This window comes from Rhea americana, unplaced genomic scaffold (assembly GCF_003343005.1).
Source record: "Rhea americana isolate MKP2758 unplaced genomic scaffold, rheAme1 scaffold_166, whole genome shotgun sequence".
Classification (NCBI taxonomy): domain Eukaryota; kingdom Metazoa; phylum Chordata; class Aves; order Rheiformes; family Rheidae; genus Rhea; species Rhea americana.
In genome coordinates this window covers 368,001-385,948 of record NW_028185772.1, presented here as the reverse complement: position 1 = coordinate 385,948, position 17,948 = coordinate 368,001, and the positions used below count along the sequence as shown (strand labels likewise).

Genomic DNA, 17,948 nt, shown 5'->3' with positions numbered 1-17,948 from the left:
GCGCGCGGCGACCGGGCGGGCTGCGCTTGAGGCGGGGGGAGGGGGGGGAGGCGGGGGAGGAGGTGCCCGGCCCGGGAAGCGAGGGTGCGTGAGCCGGTTCTCGGCTCCTGCCGCTCCGGAGCGAGCTGCCTGCGCGGGTCGGGAAAGGGCGCTTACTCTGTGGATGAGGCTCCCCACCACCACCGCCCGGTGTGTCAAAGTCCATGTTGCGGAGACACCGCTTCTTCCCTCGAGAAATGCTTTGCTGGTCGCTGGTGGAGCGATTTCTGTTTGTTTGTTTGTCAGAGTCCCAGAAGCTACGTTATTTAGGCTGAGGTTTGTCTCCGCGTTTCGTGGAGTTCTTTGATCTTTGCGTCTGCTGCTGAGTAGTCACTTCGGGACTTGGCTCTTTGTATCATCCTCGCTGCCTTCAGCAGTTGCAGGATCCTGCCTCGGCAAATCTGCCGCAAAATCAATTGTTGGCCTGTTCCTGCCTGGTACTTTGGTGCAGTTATTTTTGATGTGAAGCCAGAAGGTGGTAATTCAGTAGCACTAATACTGTCCTATCAATCATCTCTGATGCCTTAATAAGAAATAACGTCAGGGCCATATTAAAAAAATATTCAAGTTCAGTGAAACCTGGAGTGACTTGAGTTCTTCCTTTAGTGATATGGTGCTAAAACTGTCAGTGGCAGATGGGTGACCACTGTGTGATGGAGTTCTAGGGAAGGCGGGCAGAAGATCTTAAAAAACATCGTTCCTCACTTCTTGTGTAGTTTACACAAACATAAGAGTGATCTGGCAGTCACAAGGTGGTCCTCAAATTAATGGCTCAGAAGCAGACTCTGTAAGATGTTGAATAACTCTCTTAATTTCCCGTGTCTCTTTTCCCTATTTGTAAAATGGAAAATTAGCACTTGACCACTTATTAAATTAAAAAAATGCAGTTTTGTTTAGCATATATTTTAAACAGAGCCTGGGACCCAAATAAAAGTATGGATTTTTTTTTATTTGCTGCCTGCTATATCTGTATGTAGTGTGAAGCGGAGCTGGGTCAAATTTGGCAAACATTGGAGAAGCCTTGTTGCATGAAGCTGTTCTTTATATCTGCGATTTATTTTTAAATACTCTGGTTTTTTTTATACTCGTTCTGTAATAGTCTTCCGTGGTTCTTAAGGGAAATGGGCAGACTGTTCAGCTGGATGATAGGATAGACCTCAATTCATTTTTAAACTGGACTTCTATGTTTTAAATAGTTTTTTTTTTCCCTCTATAATTAATTAGTCTGGTAGTTCAGTAACTCTTAGGTCTTTTAGAAGATCAAGAAGAACTTGGTTTTTCTTTGAGAAAATTTTTAGTAATGCTCTGATTTAGCATCCCTTATCAAAGTTTATCAGTAAGCTATGGCCACAGAAATGTTAGAAAAATAATTAATTTTATTGCCAGTTACAGCACTCAGGAGTGTTCAGATTTTCTTTGAATGAGCTCCTTAGAGTAATTGAGCACTCCACTGTTCAGTGGAGTGTTGGCTGAGTAAAGCACAGAAGCATATCCTGATATTCTTCATAGACTAGAAATGATACATTTTTTGTTCACATTTGCATTCACTTTAGCATAACACTTGCCTGTATTGAACTGTGGATCTCTCAAGGATAAATTTATCATTCTCCTTATTTCCCCTAGAAGAAGAACCTGGCTGCATTTGTGTGCTGAATCTTACATGCATGAAGAACTACCTCTTTCAGATCTGGTCATTGTCCCTGAAAAACTGTTGAAGCCTTAGGAAGATGGTAAGTTTTGTACATTTTTTTATTTAGAAACTAAAGTGCAGGAGGTCATCAGCACACAGCAGTGTGTATCCCGAGGACATTTAAACATTAAGTTGGGGTTATTTTTAAGTTAACGGCTGATTACATGGCATGGATTTTCTAGTTTAATCCAGCTATTGCCACATGCAAATGTTTGAATTTATAGTTTTACCTTGTGGACATGTCTTTGTAATTTAAGTTAGTTGTTGGATGCTCTGAAATTATTGTTTCCTTCTAACTGACAATTTATTTTTTTAAAAAACAAAAAGGTTACCCAAATGATTGTATTCCAGCCTATGTTTGAACCAAAAGTGCTAATTATTTGTTCAGGTCAAAGAGATGAATAAAGAGATGTTTTTCTTCTCCTCATTTCTAAATTTATTTGTATTTAGTTTACTTTATAGGGCCTCATTTAGAGTTTATTTTTAAAATTAAAATTTAAGCATTAGTGTTTTAGTATTATTTTGCTATGTATTAAGCACTTAGCAATAGTAAATATTGCTAAGCGCTTCTAGATAAGGGGGGAAATTGCATTAGTACATACGTTGTGATCAGCAGAAGTACTCTCCTGCACAAAAAACAAATAGTATGAGAACAGAAATGTGCAGAATCATAATTTTTCTTATTGTGGCAGATTCTACTGTTTGGCTCAGAACACAGATTAAATTTGCTGGTTCCTCATTGTTTCTGAAACTTAACTCTTTATCTTTCCATTTTATTCACTCTATTCCATTTAACGATTAAATCATTGTGAAATTTACCCATAGAATTTACTCTTAATACTGATGATTCTTTTTTTTTAATTATGCATATATTGAAAAGTTTACCTGTGAGCAAAAATCATCTCTGATGTAACTAAAAAAAAGTTTACAACAGAATTTATGTTTGGAAAATGAGCTGAAAGAATCACTTATGCATCTTAGCTTAGAGACTGTGAAGAAAATTAATTCACTTCCTATACACTTGAACTAACAGAAACTTCTCTGTGCCTTGCTGCGATGCAAAATGTCACAGAATTATCATGTTAATTTACATGTCAGTCTACTGAAGTCATCTTGCTATAATACTTAGGATGCTAACCTAGGAAAATAGTGGAGGATTGGGAAGAGCTTCAAAATAGAAGGATTGTGCACTCAAGGGGTGGCAAAATACAATCAAAAATTTTGGAAATAATCTCCGGGATGAATTATTTTTGAAAACGATCCAGGGAGTAGCCTCATTTATTTGTCCTGTTCCTTTGTTTTCCCTTTCCCTGCACATGCGCAAAATAAAAATCCTGAGGACTGAAGTAACATTTAATCATGTGCCTTAAGCGGGTTTGAGATCCAGAAAGTTTGCAACCTGATGATTTTATTGGATATCTGCCTACTAAAGGAAAATCACTCTTTATAGTGAAGTCAGCCATTATTGCAATTAAAGCCACTTTAGTCTGTAAACCTTGAGTTACTGCTTTTTTTTAATGTGTAGTCTGTCAGCAGTGGGAAATGGCTAGCGGCTGGGATTTAGGGGGCTGGAGTTTTCTTCTGTTATTTGGCCAAACTACTAGTAAAAGGAGAAGCAAGAGTCCTAGGTTGCTTGGAAACCTGCCTGCTCCATACGACAGTATAGAAGGCTTCCAGCCTGGCACTGGAAACGCTGAAAACTTGATTAATTGGGAGTTACTGCCCTTTAAAAAAAGGGCTAGATCAATTTTACAGATAACTGTGGAGTGCTCAGGCACCAGTTAAGTGGAACTGCTAAGGTTGTTGGTTTTTGAGATTATTTCTAAGTACTAGATATATATTTATGCTCATTAAAATGAGTTATTTGAAGAAACTTTGTGTTAAACCACTCTTCTTTAGTTATTTTTCTGTTATAATAACATGGTATTTAAAAATAAAGTATTTCACACCAGGTACATTCTGACTTTGTAGAGTTACAAGAGCTGCAGTGAAATTCGCAGATGATAACAGAGCCATTCAGCACAAAAAAAAAAAAAGAAGAAAAAAACACATTTCTTGAATGAGCTGGTGGCTTGAGTTCTGTTCCTATTGATGTTATTAATATTGTCAACATCTCTTCTGCCTTATAATGAACACTAAACAGCAATATTTTTTATATTTTCAGTGGAGAGGCTAAGGAGTTTTTTAGTTTGAAGACCGTTGCATAAGCTGTGTATTGTAAGGCATTTTGGCAGGGGTACAACCTTTCTCACTCTGTGCTGTATCTGTTCTGTGTATACAGAGCAACTCAGTCTCTAGGGCTATCAATGTGACATCTTCCGTCAGCACTAAATTTACTGCAAATGTATTTTGTGTGCATGCAAGAAGTCATATTAAACTGTTTATAATAATGAGTAAAAGACATTAAAATAAGTGCATCTGCTGATTACTTCTCTCAGAGAATTCCTCTTTGTTGACTTCTGTTAAGTACATGTCAGCACACTGACTCTCAAATTCACTCAACCCATCTTCATATGTATATCTTTTTCATCTTGGAAAGTCTGGTAATGTTGTCTTCCTCCAGTGTGTGTCATGCAAAACAATTTTTTTTAGTCTTTTTATTTATCTACTTAATATATTTATTGTAATATCTTTGAAAATGAATTGCTGACCTATAAAATAAGGAAAATATATAGGAGAAATGATATGTACGATATCTGTGCAGATGAGTTTTGGTGTGTTACAAGTTTGCTTTTTAGGAACATAATTGTTTAGGAACACGGAGTTCCTTCTACTGTTTTTCTCATACTCTACTCCATTTTCTCTCTGAACTGAGTTTCTAACATATGACCTGATAATCTGAGCTTTAAAACTATTTTTGTCCACCTATGGGATGGATTTAATTTTTCTTCTTTTGTTTTGTTTGGAAAACGAATATTACACTAAGGGGCAAGTTAAGTTTAATTAAAAAATAACTTTGATTAAAAGAAATTAATCCTACTATGTGTATCTTTGTAACATGGGCATTTGCTAGGAAGATTTTTAGGCTCACTTGAAAAATATGTCATAAAACAGTAGTGACATTTGTAGTATATGTTTTGGGGGGTTTTCCTAATGGTTAAAATTCAGATTTTGTGTGCTTTTAGCCTCTAAATGAGGTAGAATGTTCTGATACTGTACACCAACATTTTAGTTGTGTGTGCATTGCATTTTGACAGTTGTTCGTTCTATTGTTACGGTCTTACAGTTGACTAATGTCAAAATAAATTGGGGAGCGTCTGTCTTGAAATTTAGAAGTAATTTTGAACTTAGAAGTTCGGTAATATTTTAGCATCTGCCTTTATCATTGTCTTTGTAAATAAAATGAGGTTTATAGTGCAGAGCTTACACATTTGATCCCAGGAGGGTTTTAGATAGCTGGCATATAAAGTTACCCTTTATCCGACTGTGAACTTGGTGGCTGCTTAGTTTCTTATCTGGATTTATATTTTCTCAAGGAGGACCAATTACCCTGAAATACAGCAAAATTAATTCAGGAAAGAAATACAAATCATTCAGTGTGTCTTTAGGTTGTGATTGGCCTTCTGTCTTGATATCATTTAAACTATCTAGATTTGTTTGTTTGAAGTGACATTAGTTTTATTGTCTTCTTCTTGCAATAGTGATGCTAAGTTTTACTAGTCTTTGTGAAATAGTTCGGGATTTTTTTTAATTGAAAGATGCTTTTTAAATGGAAACTACTTAAAGTGTTCTTAATAATAAGACATTTCTCAAAAAACTGATTTAAAACTGATTAACTCTATGGCTCTTTACATGTTCAAGTATTACAAACATATGTTCAAATTGTAATAGGAAAAACTGATAACTGTGCACATCAGAAAACCTCTCCAAGACTTAATCAAAAGTGTGTGCAAATTATTCGTGACAGCTCATATAGCCAGCATCTGTTTACAGAACGAGAACTGAAATGAGCTACCTTAATAACTTGCTTTTGACAAACGAAGAGATAAAACAGCACTAAAGGCTAAATTCATCACTGGGCTAAGTGGTCACAGTTTCATTAATTTCAGACAAGCTATTACCAGTGACTAATTCTGGGGGGTTGTGATCTGTTTAACATATGCCTGTTTAGGCTTATACATGATTGAGTTCTCGCTCGTGTGTTTGATGGTGAAAGAATTAAAGAGAACTAACCATTTCATGCAGGAAGTTCAGAGCAAAGAAAGGATTTGATCTTAGTTCATATCCATGGACCATTCTTTATTTTCTAAAATATAAAATCAACTAGTGAAAATTTTTTGTAGAGCGGCTGTGTATTCTTATTTTCCAGTAATGACATTTACTGAAGCTCTGTAACAATAAGCTTTGACTGTTGTTAGCTTTCCTGTTGGACCTGCAGGTTTGATATCAAACAGGTGACAATCACATAATACTTTCAAACAAGAATCGTTTCATAGATTTTTATGGACAGTTTTCTTTCCTATTTGTAGTTGCTCTGGCCTTGATATGATTTAGGAGCTAATAAAATATTTTTACCATGCTAACTTTTTTTGTATTTTTCAGGGCTATTACAGTTGCTCGCCCCTCATGTATAAATTATGAAATTCAGCCTCAGTAAATGAAGTGTTGAATGTTCTGTGTCTTTACATGGGCAGGTCTTAGGTAATTGCCCAGTTCTTTCTGCAACTCTATTCAAGGGACTGTATTTTGTAATTTCTGCTTTTTCATATATGTTTGAAGTTGTTACCAGAGATGGTGAGGCATTTGTATCATACTGCAATTTTTTGGTTTATAGGATTATGCTTTCTCTTCTGAGGTAGTAGATTTTATCAGCTTTATTACGTGGTTAAAATTTGACTAAGAATGAGCTGAGTTGATTAGTTCTCAGAAATGGATTATATTGATCTGACTTATTTTTTTTATGAGAAGAAGGTATCCTATGAAGATCTTTGAACTCTTAGTTATAACCTCACTTATAGGTGACCGAAAACTTCATTTTCACTGCTGGTTGATACAAAACAGTTGTTCATGGTTGTTTAGTAGGTATGTGCCAAACTCACTCTGTTTGTCTGTATTTGTTTCTTTTTCAGCTAGAAATTATACTGATAATGATTTTTGCTAATGGATGAGATACTTAGGTAAATTTGTCTAGTGTCATGTTTTTAATTTTTATTATGCTTTGTTACCAGATTTGTGCACCTATTCAAAAGTGTTAAAACAATCTGGGAGTTATTCAACTGAAAGTAAAACAGAAATGAGTACAAAAGGAAAATTACTTATGCTCATAAGACTTAAAGGGAGATGCATATACCCCAAAGCAGGACCAGTTACATATGGGTCATTCTTAACCCGTGTTTTTCTAGCCTGTTTATCAAATATTGCAGCGATAAAGGTTCTTTATTCTCTTACAACAATCTGTTCCACTGCCTTGCTACTTCTACCTGAGAAATCTTCCAGGATCTTGCTACAGACTATAAAAAATAAAAATTAACACATTAAACGATGAGTTCCAATTTTACTGTCATATTGCTCAGTGTACCCAAATGTGAAATTTATCCAGATAAAGCTTAATACCCCAAATTGGTATGCGATGTCTTATAATGTTCTTGAGAAGACTGATCAGTGTTTGAGTACTTAAAAAGAGCTTGTTTGTGCAAAATTTTCCCCCAACTCTGTCAGTTTTCTAATAAAGGATATTATTTGTTCCCAGACAAAACACTTGGGTTTGGCTGATGACTGAAATGTATTTTTTACAGTAATGGTAAATGTGGAAGAGTAGATTATGTCTGATTGTGTATTTTCATCACTGTGTATTAAAGCTATGAATAAGCAGTATGAAGCTTAGAAGTTGAAAATAGCATGCAGAACTTCCTTTTAGAACCCGATTATTCCTGTTATTTATAAATGTAAAGATAATCATGCCTTTAAATGCCAGAGTCACTTGAGAAATACTATTTTAAGGCCAGAAAGTATCAAACCACCAAACTGTTCCTGCTCAGATGTTTTTGTAAATTCGTTGAAATTAGATAAACCACTGTTGTTTCTGAGTACTTCCTGGAGGATGCCAGACTTAACATGTTTCAAGAGATAGACCTTCTAAACCATTTATCTGGCATATGGAAACAGAAAATAAATAATATTTTTATCCTAGTACATTCTTTCAAGGCAGAACATAGGGCAAACTGAACACAATCAGGAGGATGTTAATGAGATTCTCTCATAGTGAGGCTATCCAGTAATGGGATTGCACATCAGATTATCTTGTGGTAAGATAAATAACTAATGAGGCGATGGTATGAGATAACAGGTTGGTAATATTTTTTTTTGCAGGAATGTCAAGTTAGATATTGAAATCTTGCACGCAATTATTTTTTCCTTCTTTAGACATAGCCTTTTTGCCGCACGCCAGCCACCAAGTGTTGTGCATATGATACAAGGCAGAGCATAACTTGCAGAATCCCAGAATGGTTGAAGTTGGAAGGAACCTCTGGAGATCATCTAGTCCAACCCCCCCCCCCCCCCCCCCCCCCCCCCCCCCCCCCCCCCCCCCCCCCCCCCCCCCCCCCGCTCAAGCAAGATCACCTAGAGCAGCTTGCACAGGATTGTATCGAAGCGGGTTATGAATATCTCCAGAGAAGGAGACTCCACAACCTCTCTGGACCTTCTCTGCCAGTGCTCTGTCACCCTCAGAGGAAAATTTTTCCTTATATTCAGGTGGAATTTCCTGGGTTTCAGTTTGTGCCTGTTGTCTAAAGTCCTGTTGCTGGGAACCAGTGAAAAGAGTCTGGTCCCATCCTCTTGACACCCTCCCGTTAGGTATTTCCAGATATTGATAAGATCTCCTCTCAATCTTCTTCTCTCCAGGCTGAACAGGTCCAGCTCTTGCAGCCTTTCCTCATAGGGCAGATGCTCTATTCCTCTGATCGTCTTTGTAGCCCTATGCTGGACTCTCTCCCGTAGCTCCATGTCTCTCTTGTACTGGGGAGCCCAGAACTGGACACAGTACTCCAGATGAGGCCTCACTAGGGCTGAGGAGAGGGGCAGAATCACCTCCCTTGACCTGCTGGCAACACCCTTCCCAGGATACCATTGGYCTTCTTGGTCACAAGGGCACTTTACTGGCTCATGGTTATTTTGTTGTCCACCAGCACTCCCATGTCCTGCTCTGCAGAGCTGCTCTCCACAAGGTCAGCCCCCAGCCTGTAACTGGTGCGTGGGGTTATTCCTCCCTAGATGCAGGACTCTGCACTTGCCCTTCTTGAACCTCATGAGGTTCCTCCCCACCCAGCTCTCTACTCTGTCTGTGTCTCTCTGAATGGCAGCATAGCCTTCTGGTGGATCAGCCACTCCTCCCAGCTTGGTATCATTAGCAAACTTGCTGAGGAGGCACTCTGTCCCTTGCTCCAGGTCTTTGATGGATAAGTTGAACAAGATTGGACCCCCAGTCGTGACACCGGGGGGACAACATTAGCTACAGGCCTCCAACCAGCCTCTGCGCCACTGATCATAACCCTCTGAGCTGTGCCATTCAGCCAGCTCTCAATCCACCTTACTGTGCACTCACCTAGCCCACACTTCCAGAGCTTGCCTAGGAGGAAGTTATGAGAGTCAGTGTCAAAAGCCTTGGTGATGTCAAAGCCTTGCTTGAACTAGTGTAGGCAGCATCCACTGCTCTCCCCTCATGTACCCAGCCAGTCATTCCATCGTAGAAGGCTATCAGATTGGTGAAGCAGGATTTCCCCTTGTGAATCCATGGTGACAACTATTGATCACCTTCCTTTCCTCCACCTGCTTAGAGGTGACATTCAGGATGAGCTGTTCCATCACCTTTCCAGGGATGGAGGTGAGGCTGATTGGCCTGTAGTTTCCTCGATCCTCTTACACGCCCTTTTTGAAGACTGGAATGACATGTCTTTTTTCCAGTCCTCAGGAACGTCTCCAGTTCTCTGTGACCTTTCAAAGACAATGGAGAGTGGCCTAGCAATAACATCTGCCAGCTCCCTCAGCACGTGGGTGCATCTCATCAGGGCCTATGGATTTGTGGGTGCCAAATTTGCCTAAACTCTGCTAGCTGGAAGTGGTCTGCCCTGTGAGATGATGATAGCTGAATGAAATGTCTACCCTCTTTATCTGCTTTCTCTTTCTTCTGCAGCAAGTTGTATGATGGTCGAGTACACCTTCAGCAGTTAGTGCTTTTCCCCGATTCTGGGCTATGATGAGGTGAGGCCACTCTGAAGCAGTCTGGTGATGATGCAACTTGCTTTAGGGATGTTTTGCATTCCACATCAGTGGTAGAAGCAAAGAGTTGTAGAAAAAATACCCTTGTACTTTCTCAAAAGAATGTATTTTCCCTGTTTATTAGTTCTTGTGGTGACATAGTGGATATTGTCATTTTTACTGCAAGATAGTAAACTGGTAATGATATGTTTTATGTAGCTTTACTGTTCTTGGATTATGCCATGTAGCTACTCTACTAGGTTGTCTAGAGCTCCCTGCCCATTGCTATACATCTTAAATTGTAAGTAAAAATAATCATTCGTTAAAGAAGATCAACATTCTTTCATGTATGTAGAAATTAATTTGCAGTAATAACTTGCAGTGCACATTTTCATTTTGCATGGGTGCTATATTTTTCATATCAGTTTGTATTTGATTTGTAAAATATTTTGTATCAATATGAAACAAACTCTCTTTCTAAAATTCTTACCTCACTGTGATCTAGATTCTTACTTGTATACAACCTTTTTTGTATGCGTTATGCAAAAACTAGATATCTGGCTGTACTTTGTTAGCTTCTGATAGGGCATTATGAATTTTCTTGTGCCTTTTTTCTTGTGCTCTGTCTCTGAAAAAAAAATCACTGACTCGTGCAGTTTTCTGTTTCCTGTCTTTGGGATGCTTTCCAATGGAACAGGAGACTGACCAGATATACTCCAATTTGGTGTAGATGCATTTTTTAGAAGAAAATTGGACATAGTACATTCTATTTGTCTTAGAGAATTTCCTTTTTTGCCTTTTGAACCACTTACATTTCTACAATTAATTATGAATTCAGTCTTCAAAAGTACTTAGGACTGCTTTTAACTGCAGATTTTATAATTTTGGTTCATCACGAAAGTTAATGAAGAGGTTGGATAGAATCAACTCTGAGAACCAATCTGAAGTGCCCATTCAGTTTGAGTAGAGGAATATAGGTGATCTGATGGAAAAACTAACTTTTCAAAGAAGAATTAGAAGACTTAATTATTCTACGTTAATTATATAGACTTAAGTGCCATGAGAATGAGGGAGGGAAAATATTATCTATGGCATAGGAACTATATGAAGGCAGTCAAGTGGAATACAAAAATGATTTGTCATGAGCTTCTTGAATGTTCAAACATTTTGCCTTTTGCTAGCAGATACAATGTGAGGATCGTGATCTATACTGTGAAATATTTTTGAGATCAGCAAATAAAATACGATGCTATATATTCAATAAACATTCACAAAACCTATCTGGTTTCCAGGATAGAGCAGTTGAGTGTCAGTAAGATGTCTTTGTTTTTTATGCTTTCTTCTAACTTCTGCTGTGCCAGGTCAGGAAAGTTTCCAATTCTTACCTCTTTTAAGAGGTCCAAGCAATTGTTTTTAAGGTAATGTTTCTGTAGTAAGGATTGACAAAAGAAAAGCAGTGTAGTACTATACACACACACGCAAAAGAGCAACTAAGTCTCTGAAGTTATATGAAACAACAGAACACTGCAGAGCATGGACTTTTTAAAACTGAAATTAAGTTACTTAGTACTGAGATACTTCTTTAATGCATGTGCTACTAGACTGCAAGCAAACAAATATTCAGCTTATTTCTTCTCTACACACTTTATCTCTTTGCCATTTGGCAAAGTGTTTTCCCTTTTATCTTGGACTTGTGCTATAATCACTACATTTTAACAGCATGTTAATGGTCTGTTAAATGTAGTTCAAAGCACCAGTGGTTTAATTCCATTTTTGTTTATAAATAAGTGTTCCTGCTTCTGTTTGTAGACAGAGCTGAAGTTCGTGCTCACAGAATTTAGCTGCACTTCTGTACCTGCCTTGTGCCTTGGTAAAGTCAAAAGCAGATAGCAAGACTGAAACAAGGGGAAAAAAGTTTGCCTTTACAAGATCAAGGACAAGGCTATTCTAATTTTTTTTAACCAACTCTTTTTGGATTCTCATTCCGTAAGCTGTCATAACAGTTGTAGAAAGGAGTAGTTTTAAAGGATACTTTTACTCCGAGAAGTATAGAGTTCAAAACCATAAACCGAGAAATGTTGATCTATGTTAGCTGCATATGCTCTCCAGTGTCTCAGCTGGAGAGCTTCTGTCACTTCAGACAGATGTTAAAAGGAAATGACTTAATATTTTCTATCAAAATGTTAACTTCCTCTATAGAAAATGTCACTTGTCAAAAGCATCTTCTCTTCATTTTGCACAATCTAATAGGAAACACTGTATTCAAATGCGTTCAGGTCTCTGTTTTCCTTGTGATTGCTATTGAAAGGACAGACTGTTGTCTCTTGATAGAAACAAGAGTTATTTTAGGACTTCCTGATTTTTTTTAATTATTGCTATTAAAACTAAGACTTCATTGACTTTGGGCAAATAGCTTTAGCCTATTTTATTTGGTGTACCCTCTGATCTATAGGAATTGGAGAAGGGGCAGTAGTTACTATTTCATATGCTGAGAAGAGTAAGGAGCGAATCTTTTCAGATTTAACTTTAGGATGATTATCATCTATAAACATAACTTGGTGATCTGATTAAGTTATGTCCTCCTTTTAGCCTTTCATTTCATATTTAACTTTCACTAAGAGAAAAGACCTTAATAAGGAGCTTTCTTCTAATAAGCAGATGCATTCTCTTAAATACCTCCAATTGAGATTCCTTCTTTATCTTTTTGATGCTCAAAGAAATGGGTTTGGTTGCCAAAAAATACAATTTGCATATTTCCCATTCACGTGTGAAATTTGTTGATCTTCTAGACTGGCATTTGGGGAAAAGGTGGATAGCTTTTATAGGCTAGGCAGTGTTTTTTGTTAACCTAGTATAGCTGGAAGAGGTGAACAAATTTTCAGACACTCGATTTCTTCTATTTGGAAATGGAAATGGAGTTGTCCTATCTGATGCCAGCTTTCCACTTGCTTTGTTTAGCTCCTGATGGCTCCTCACCCTCTGTACTTCTTGTTCTCCAAGAACATTACTCCTGAAAATCTCCTGGTACACAGTCACTGCAATGTTCCCTGGCCTGAGCCTTTCCAATTCCTAATCTTTACAGGGCATGTGCAGATTGAACTCCTATCTATGGGTAGGTGTAGCTGCCCAGGTCTTGCTACTCCTGTAAAACCAGTAGGACAGTATTTGATGAAGTGAGTGACCCAAGAGTACTTAAGTGGAGGAGAAATAAACATTTGCTGAGGAGGCACAGGCTACTAAAAATGATATTATTATGCTTCCTGACAGCTCTTAGTACAAAAAAAATGCATATATATATGTGTGTGTGTGTGTGTATGTGTATGTTACATATATATGTTGCGATGAGAATAAAGTGTTTTAGAAATAAGCTCTTCAGGAGTACTAGCAAAGGTTATTTTGGGAAAGGTGTAAATGGCAGTCACAGATGGACAGAATACTTGGAAACAGTGAGGAAAAAGGAATGGACAATTGAGGTTTAATGCTGCAAAGGGTCTATGGGCTGTGCCTGGTAAGAGCTGTTTTAAGTGGTCAGCAGGAATTGTGGTAGCCAGAATGTGAGCACAGGGTAGTTTTAGTGCTGTCCTCTTTACCTCTGCAGTCCTGTGCCCTTCCCTCCTAACCTCACAAACTGAAAAAGATATTGAAGAAAAATTTGCAGTGGCATCTTCCTACGTTTCCCTTGGATATACTCTGCATACACATTTGAATTGGTCTGAATGTGTCCTTGCTTGGAAAAGGAATGTATTATTTATACCTTGTTTGTTTGTTTGTTTCTAGAACTAGTGAATTTTATTCTTAATATGAAGTGTTTTCATAAAGAATATTTTAAGCCATGTACAAAAGTCAGATACAGCAGGAGTTTTCTCTTTATGGTATAGCTTGTGTCTATGTAATGATTCACAGTCATGGAATCATAGGATGATTAGGGTTGATAAGCACCTCTGGAGATCATCTGGACCAACCCTCCTGCTCAAAGCAGGGTCAGCTAGAGCAAGACACTCAGGAGCATGTCCATTCAAGTTTGGAACATCTCCAAGGATGGAGACTCCACAACTTCTGTGGGCAGCTTGTTCCAGAGTTCAACCACCCTCACAGTAAAGGAGTCTTTTCTTATGTTGAAACAGAATTTCTTGTGTTTCAATTTGTGCCTATTGCCTCTTTTTGCCGCATTGGATACTACTGAGAAGAGTCTGACTCCATCTTCTTAACTCTCTCTTGTTAAATATTTATACATATTGATAAGATTCCCACCTGACACCCTCACCTTCTCTTCTCCAGGCTAAACAGTCCCAGCTTTATCACCCTTTCTTCATGTGACTGATGCTCCAGTCCCTTTATATATTTTCTATACTGTGGAGCCCAGAACTGGGCCCAGTACTCTAGGAGTGGCCTCACCAGTGCTGCATGAAGGGGAAGGATCACCTTCCTCAGCTATCTGGTCATGTTTTCTCATGCAGCCCAGGGTACCACTGGCCTTCTTTGTCACAAGAGTAGTTGCTGGCTCATGTTCAACTTGATGTCCACCAGGATCTCCAGGTCCTTCTCTGCAAAGTTGCTTTCCAGCCAGTGAGCCCCAGCTTGTACTGGTGCCTAGGGTTATTTCTCCCCAGAGGCAAGACTTGCATTTACCATTGTTGAACTTCATGTGATTCCCAGTGGCCTGCTTCTCCAGCCTGTGAGGCTCTCTGAATGGCAGCACAACCCTCTGGTGTATCAGCCACTCCCCTAGTTTTGTATTGTCTGCAAACTTGCTGAGGATACATGTGGTCCCATCATCCATGTCATTAATGAAGATGTTATACAGTATTGGCTGCAGTGTCAGCTCCTGGGGGACACCAGTAGTGACTAGCCTGCAGCTGGACTTCATGCTGCTGATCACAGCCTTCTGAGCCTGGCAGTTCAGCCATTTTCAGTCCACCTTACTGCCCACTTGTCTAGACCATACTTCATCAGCTTGTCTATGAGGATGTTTGAGAGTGTTGAAAGCATTACTGAAGTTGAGATGAACAATATCCACTGCTCTCCGCTCTTCCATGAAGCTAATAATCTCATCCTAGAAGGCTATCAGGTTGGTTAAGCCTTTTTTTCCTTTTTTTTTCTTCTTAAATCCATGCTGACTACTCCCAATCATCTTGTCCTTCATATGTTTGGAAATGGTTTCCAGATTTACTTGCTACATCACCTTCCAGGGATCAAAGTGAGGCTGGCTGGCCTGTAGTTTCCCTATCTTTCTTCTTGCCCTTCTTGAAGATGGGAGTCACATTTGTTTTCTTCTAGACCTTGTAGCAACTGTAGGAGTTACATAGGAAAATGATTTTGTGAAAATCTTTCTGGTAATCTTTAATGTAAAAACAGTCCTGTGTATGAAAGAGAACTTACTTATCCTCTAGGGCTTTTTTTGTTGTTTTTCTGCAGTCTGAATGCTAATAAGTAAAATGAAACAGCATCGTGCGTTTTAGTATGCATGTCTTCCATCTATTTCAGCATTATATACCACGATACAAGGCTGAAGAAAACCTGGTTAAGATAGGTTTTCTAAAACGCCTTCCCCTTTGAAGGAAGAGGGTAAGAAGCTGCTTAAGGATGCTTGTCTAAGTTCTTCTATAGCACAAAGGAGCTTGGCAGTTTTGGGCTTTACTATTTAAAACACATCAGATACATCTAATATGAGATACGTGGAGCAGTATGTCATCAGCATAGTTGCTAAGGTAAACAAGCAGTATTGCCATGCTTCTAAAAGCTAAAGGTAGACACAACTGATACAAGTGTTAGCAGCCCTCGGTTCTCAGTAAGAACCACATGCTGCTAAGTTACTCCTCTTTTTTTTCCTGTAAATATGCATCTAAGTACAGTGTTGATTACAGTTGCATGTTCACAAAAAGGGAAAGTGACCCCTGTTGTGAGTAGATGGTGGATTAAATATTTTTTTATTAACAAACCATCTGCTGTTATGTATACTGAAGTCATATTGAGTGTTTTCTTGAAATTAAAGTGATAATTTAAGTCAATAAGCAGGTTCTACTGACGTCTAATGCTTGTAACAGGATTAACCTATTTACATAGTTGAAGTGATATCATGAGTGACAGAAATGGAAGTTTCTCTACTTTTATTCTTTGCTGTTTTTTTTCCCCCAAGAAAGCTAAGTTCTTATGCAACGAGAATTATTATTATTTTTGTTTTACTCATTGATTTATATGGGGTGGTGGGTCTTGTTTATCTTGTTTTCTCAGTCATATCATTTTGAGTACTGTTGGGAAGGTAAAGGGTGTATTATTGGTCATGAAAAATGAAAATCAACTGGATTAAAACAGGTTTTCTAAAATGCCTTAATTAAACTGGAATTGATTGTAATTAGATAAAAATACCAGTTTATAGATATGTATTTTGTATGTCATTTGCTTTGCTTTAAAATTTACAGTGGAGCAATGGATTTAAAGAATATCTCCATACTTTTAAGCTATATCACTTGGCTAATGTGTTTCTTGATTGGCAAGAATTAAGCACAAGGTTACTTATCCACTATAATATATAAGTGCTTTTTTTCTGGTTTTACATTTTAGATCTAAAAATCTTTGGAGAGAGATTAAATGATTCAACAAGTAATGCTCTAATGGATGACAGAGAATTTCCACCAAATGATTTACAAATAGACTCAAAGGACAGTCTTCCTGCTGACTGCAGGGTGGAAGGTTTGGCATCTCATTTGGCTTCTTCATCTGATGAAAATGAGAATCAGCTTGACCGTGACGGGAATGAAGTTCTAACTAGTAGTAACATTGCTATGGGAAGAGAGGATGATGGTGAGCAGGACAGCATCAATAATAATGAAAATATGGACAGTGGAGACTGTGCCCCAAGCTGTAAGGAAAGTGAGACTGAAAGGAGATCTGTAAATGTCCATGTGGACCCCCAGCTGGAGAAAAAACCTGTTGTGGAAAAACAGGCAGGTGGAAAAAGAAGCCCAAGAAGCAGAAGAGGCTCCAGTAAAAAATCTAAAGGTACTTTCTAAAAATTTTGTATAGTTTGTTTTAAATAATAAAGCTGTGCTTCTAAGCTGTGAACTAATAAGAAATACATATTTTAGTTACCATGTTAACTGTTTTTAAATTTCACTAAAATACTGTTTTCAGAATTGTACTAAATCAGATTAAGTTTCAGATGTTTTCTGTGTTTTTCAGTGTTTAAACTGATGTCTAGCAAATGCAACATGTGAGGAAGCTAGAATAGAGAGAGGTGCACAGTTTCAGCATGGAAGTTATGCTGAATTCTGATTCACATAGGCCGGAATTTCAGGCAATATGTTTTTGATCGTTTGAGTGCTCATATACAAGATAATTTTGGTGTCCCGATATAATGTTAAGATTTGAAATCTTAGTTTCAGTACCAAATATCTTAATCTTGGCCTGCTGCTGTGAGAATTTACTTAGGGTTTTCAAAGTTTAAAATACAGTTCTAGGATTTACATTTTCAGTAATGTGCTGTTCAACAAATACACTTTGCAAATTTTTGATATGACTTCTCCTTTAGATCTTTTAAATTGGATAAGGAAAATGTAAATGTTTATAACATATTCTTGTTTGAGATGTTTCTTTCCTTTGTAAATTAATAGGATATGTTTGCTTCAACAGAGTGTGTTAGCTGTATTAGCTTTATGCCCTAGACTATAAGGCACATGTGTTGTAGTGCTGCAGATATATTAACTGAAATGAGTATGTCTTATCTCTTTGGTGTCTTTCAAAGTTTCTTAGAGCCATTGAATCATACCTGTTCAGAAAATCAGAAGTATAGCTTTCAGCAATAGATTTAATATTTAAAAATGGAAGAAAATATTTTATTAAAACAAAGAATGATTGGAATAAATAATTGAAAAGCAGTCATCTGTGATGAGGGGAATAACAGAAAAAAAATGGCTAAAATATAATACAGATATGTGAACAGAGGTATCTGAACTAAAATGAGAAGAAGGAAGGAAAAAATTTGCCTGAAAACTGAAAGTCTTTGCCCATATTCTCTTTTCCTTAA

The 17,948-nt window shown here is 37.8% G+C and overlaps 2 protein-coding genes across 2 annotated transcripts in view; one reads left to right on the top strand and one right to left on the bottom strand.

Annotated features, from left to right (window-relative positions):
* The window catches only part of TFB2M (transcription factor B2, mitochondrial), a 10,687-nt gene extending 10,482 nt beyond the window's left edge, over window positions 1–205 (bottom strand). Inside the window, exon 1 of the mRNA XM_085300613.1 lies at window positions 95–205. Within this exon, the coding sequence (XP_085156739.1) occupies window positions 95–205 (111 nt within the window). The remainder of the gene's footprint in view (window positions 1–94) is intronic.
* CNST (consortin, connexin sorting protein) overlaps window positions 198–17,948 on the top strand; it is a 60,757-nt gene continuing 43,006 nt past the window's right edge. Inside the window, exons 1-3 of the mRNA XM_085300586.1 lie at window positions 198–315; window positions 1,663–1,769; window positions 16,487–16,924. Coding sequence (XP_085156712.1) covers window positions 16,537–16,924 — 388 coding nt within the window. The 5' untranslated portion in view covers window positions 198–315; window positions 1,663–1,769; window positions 16,487–16,536. The remainder of the gene's footprint in view (window positions 316–1,662; window positions 1,770–16,486; window positions 16,925–17,948) is intronic.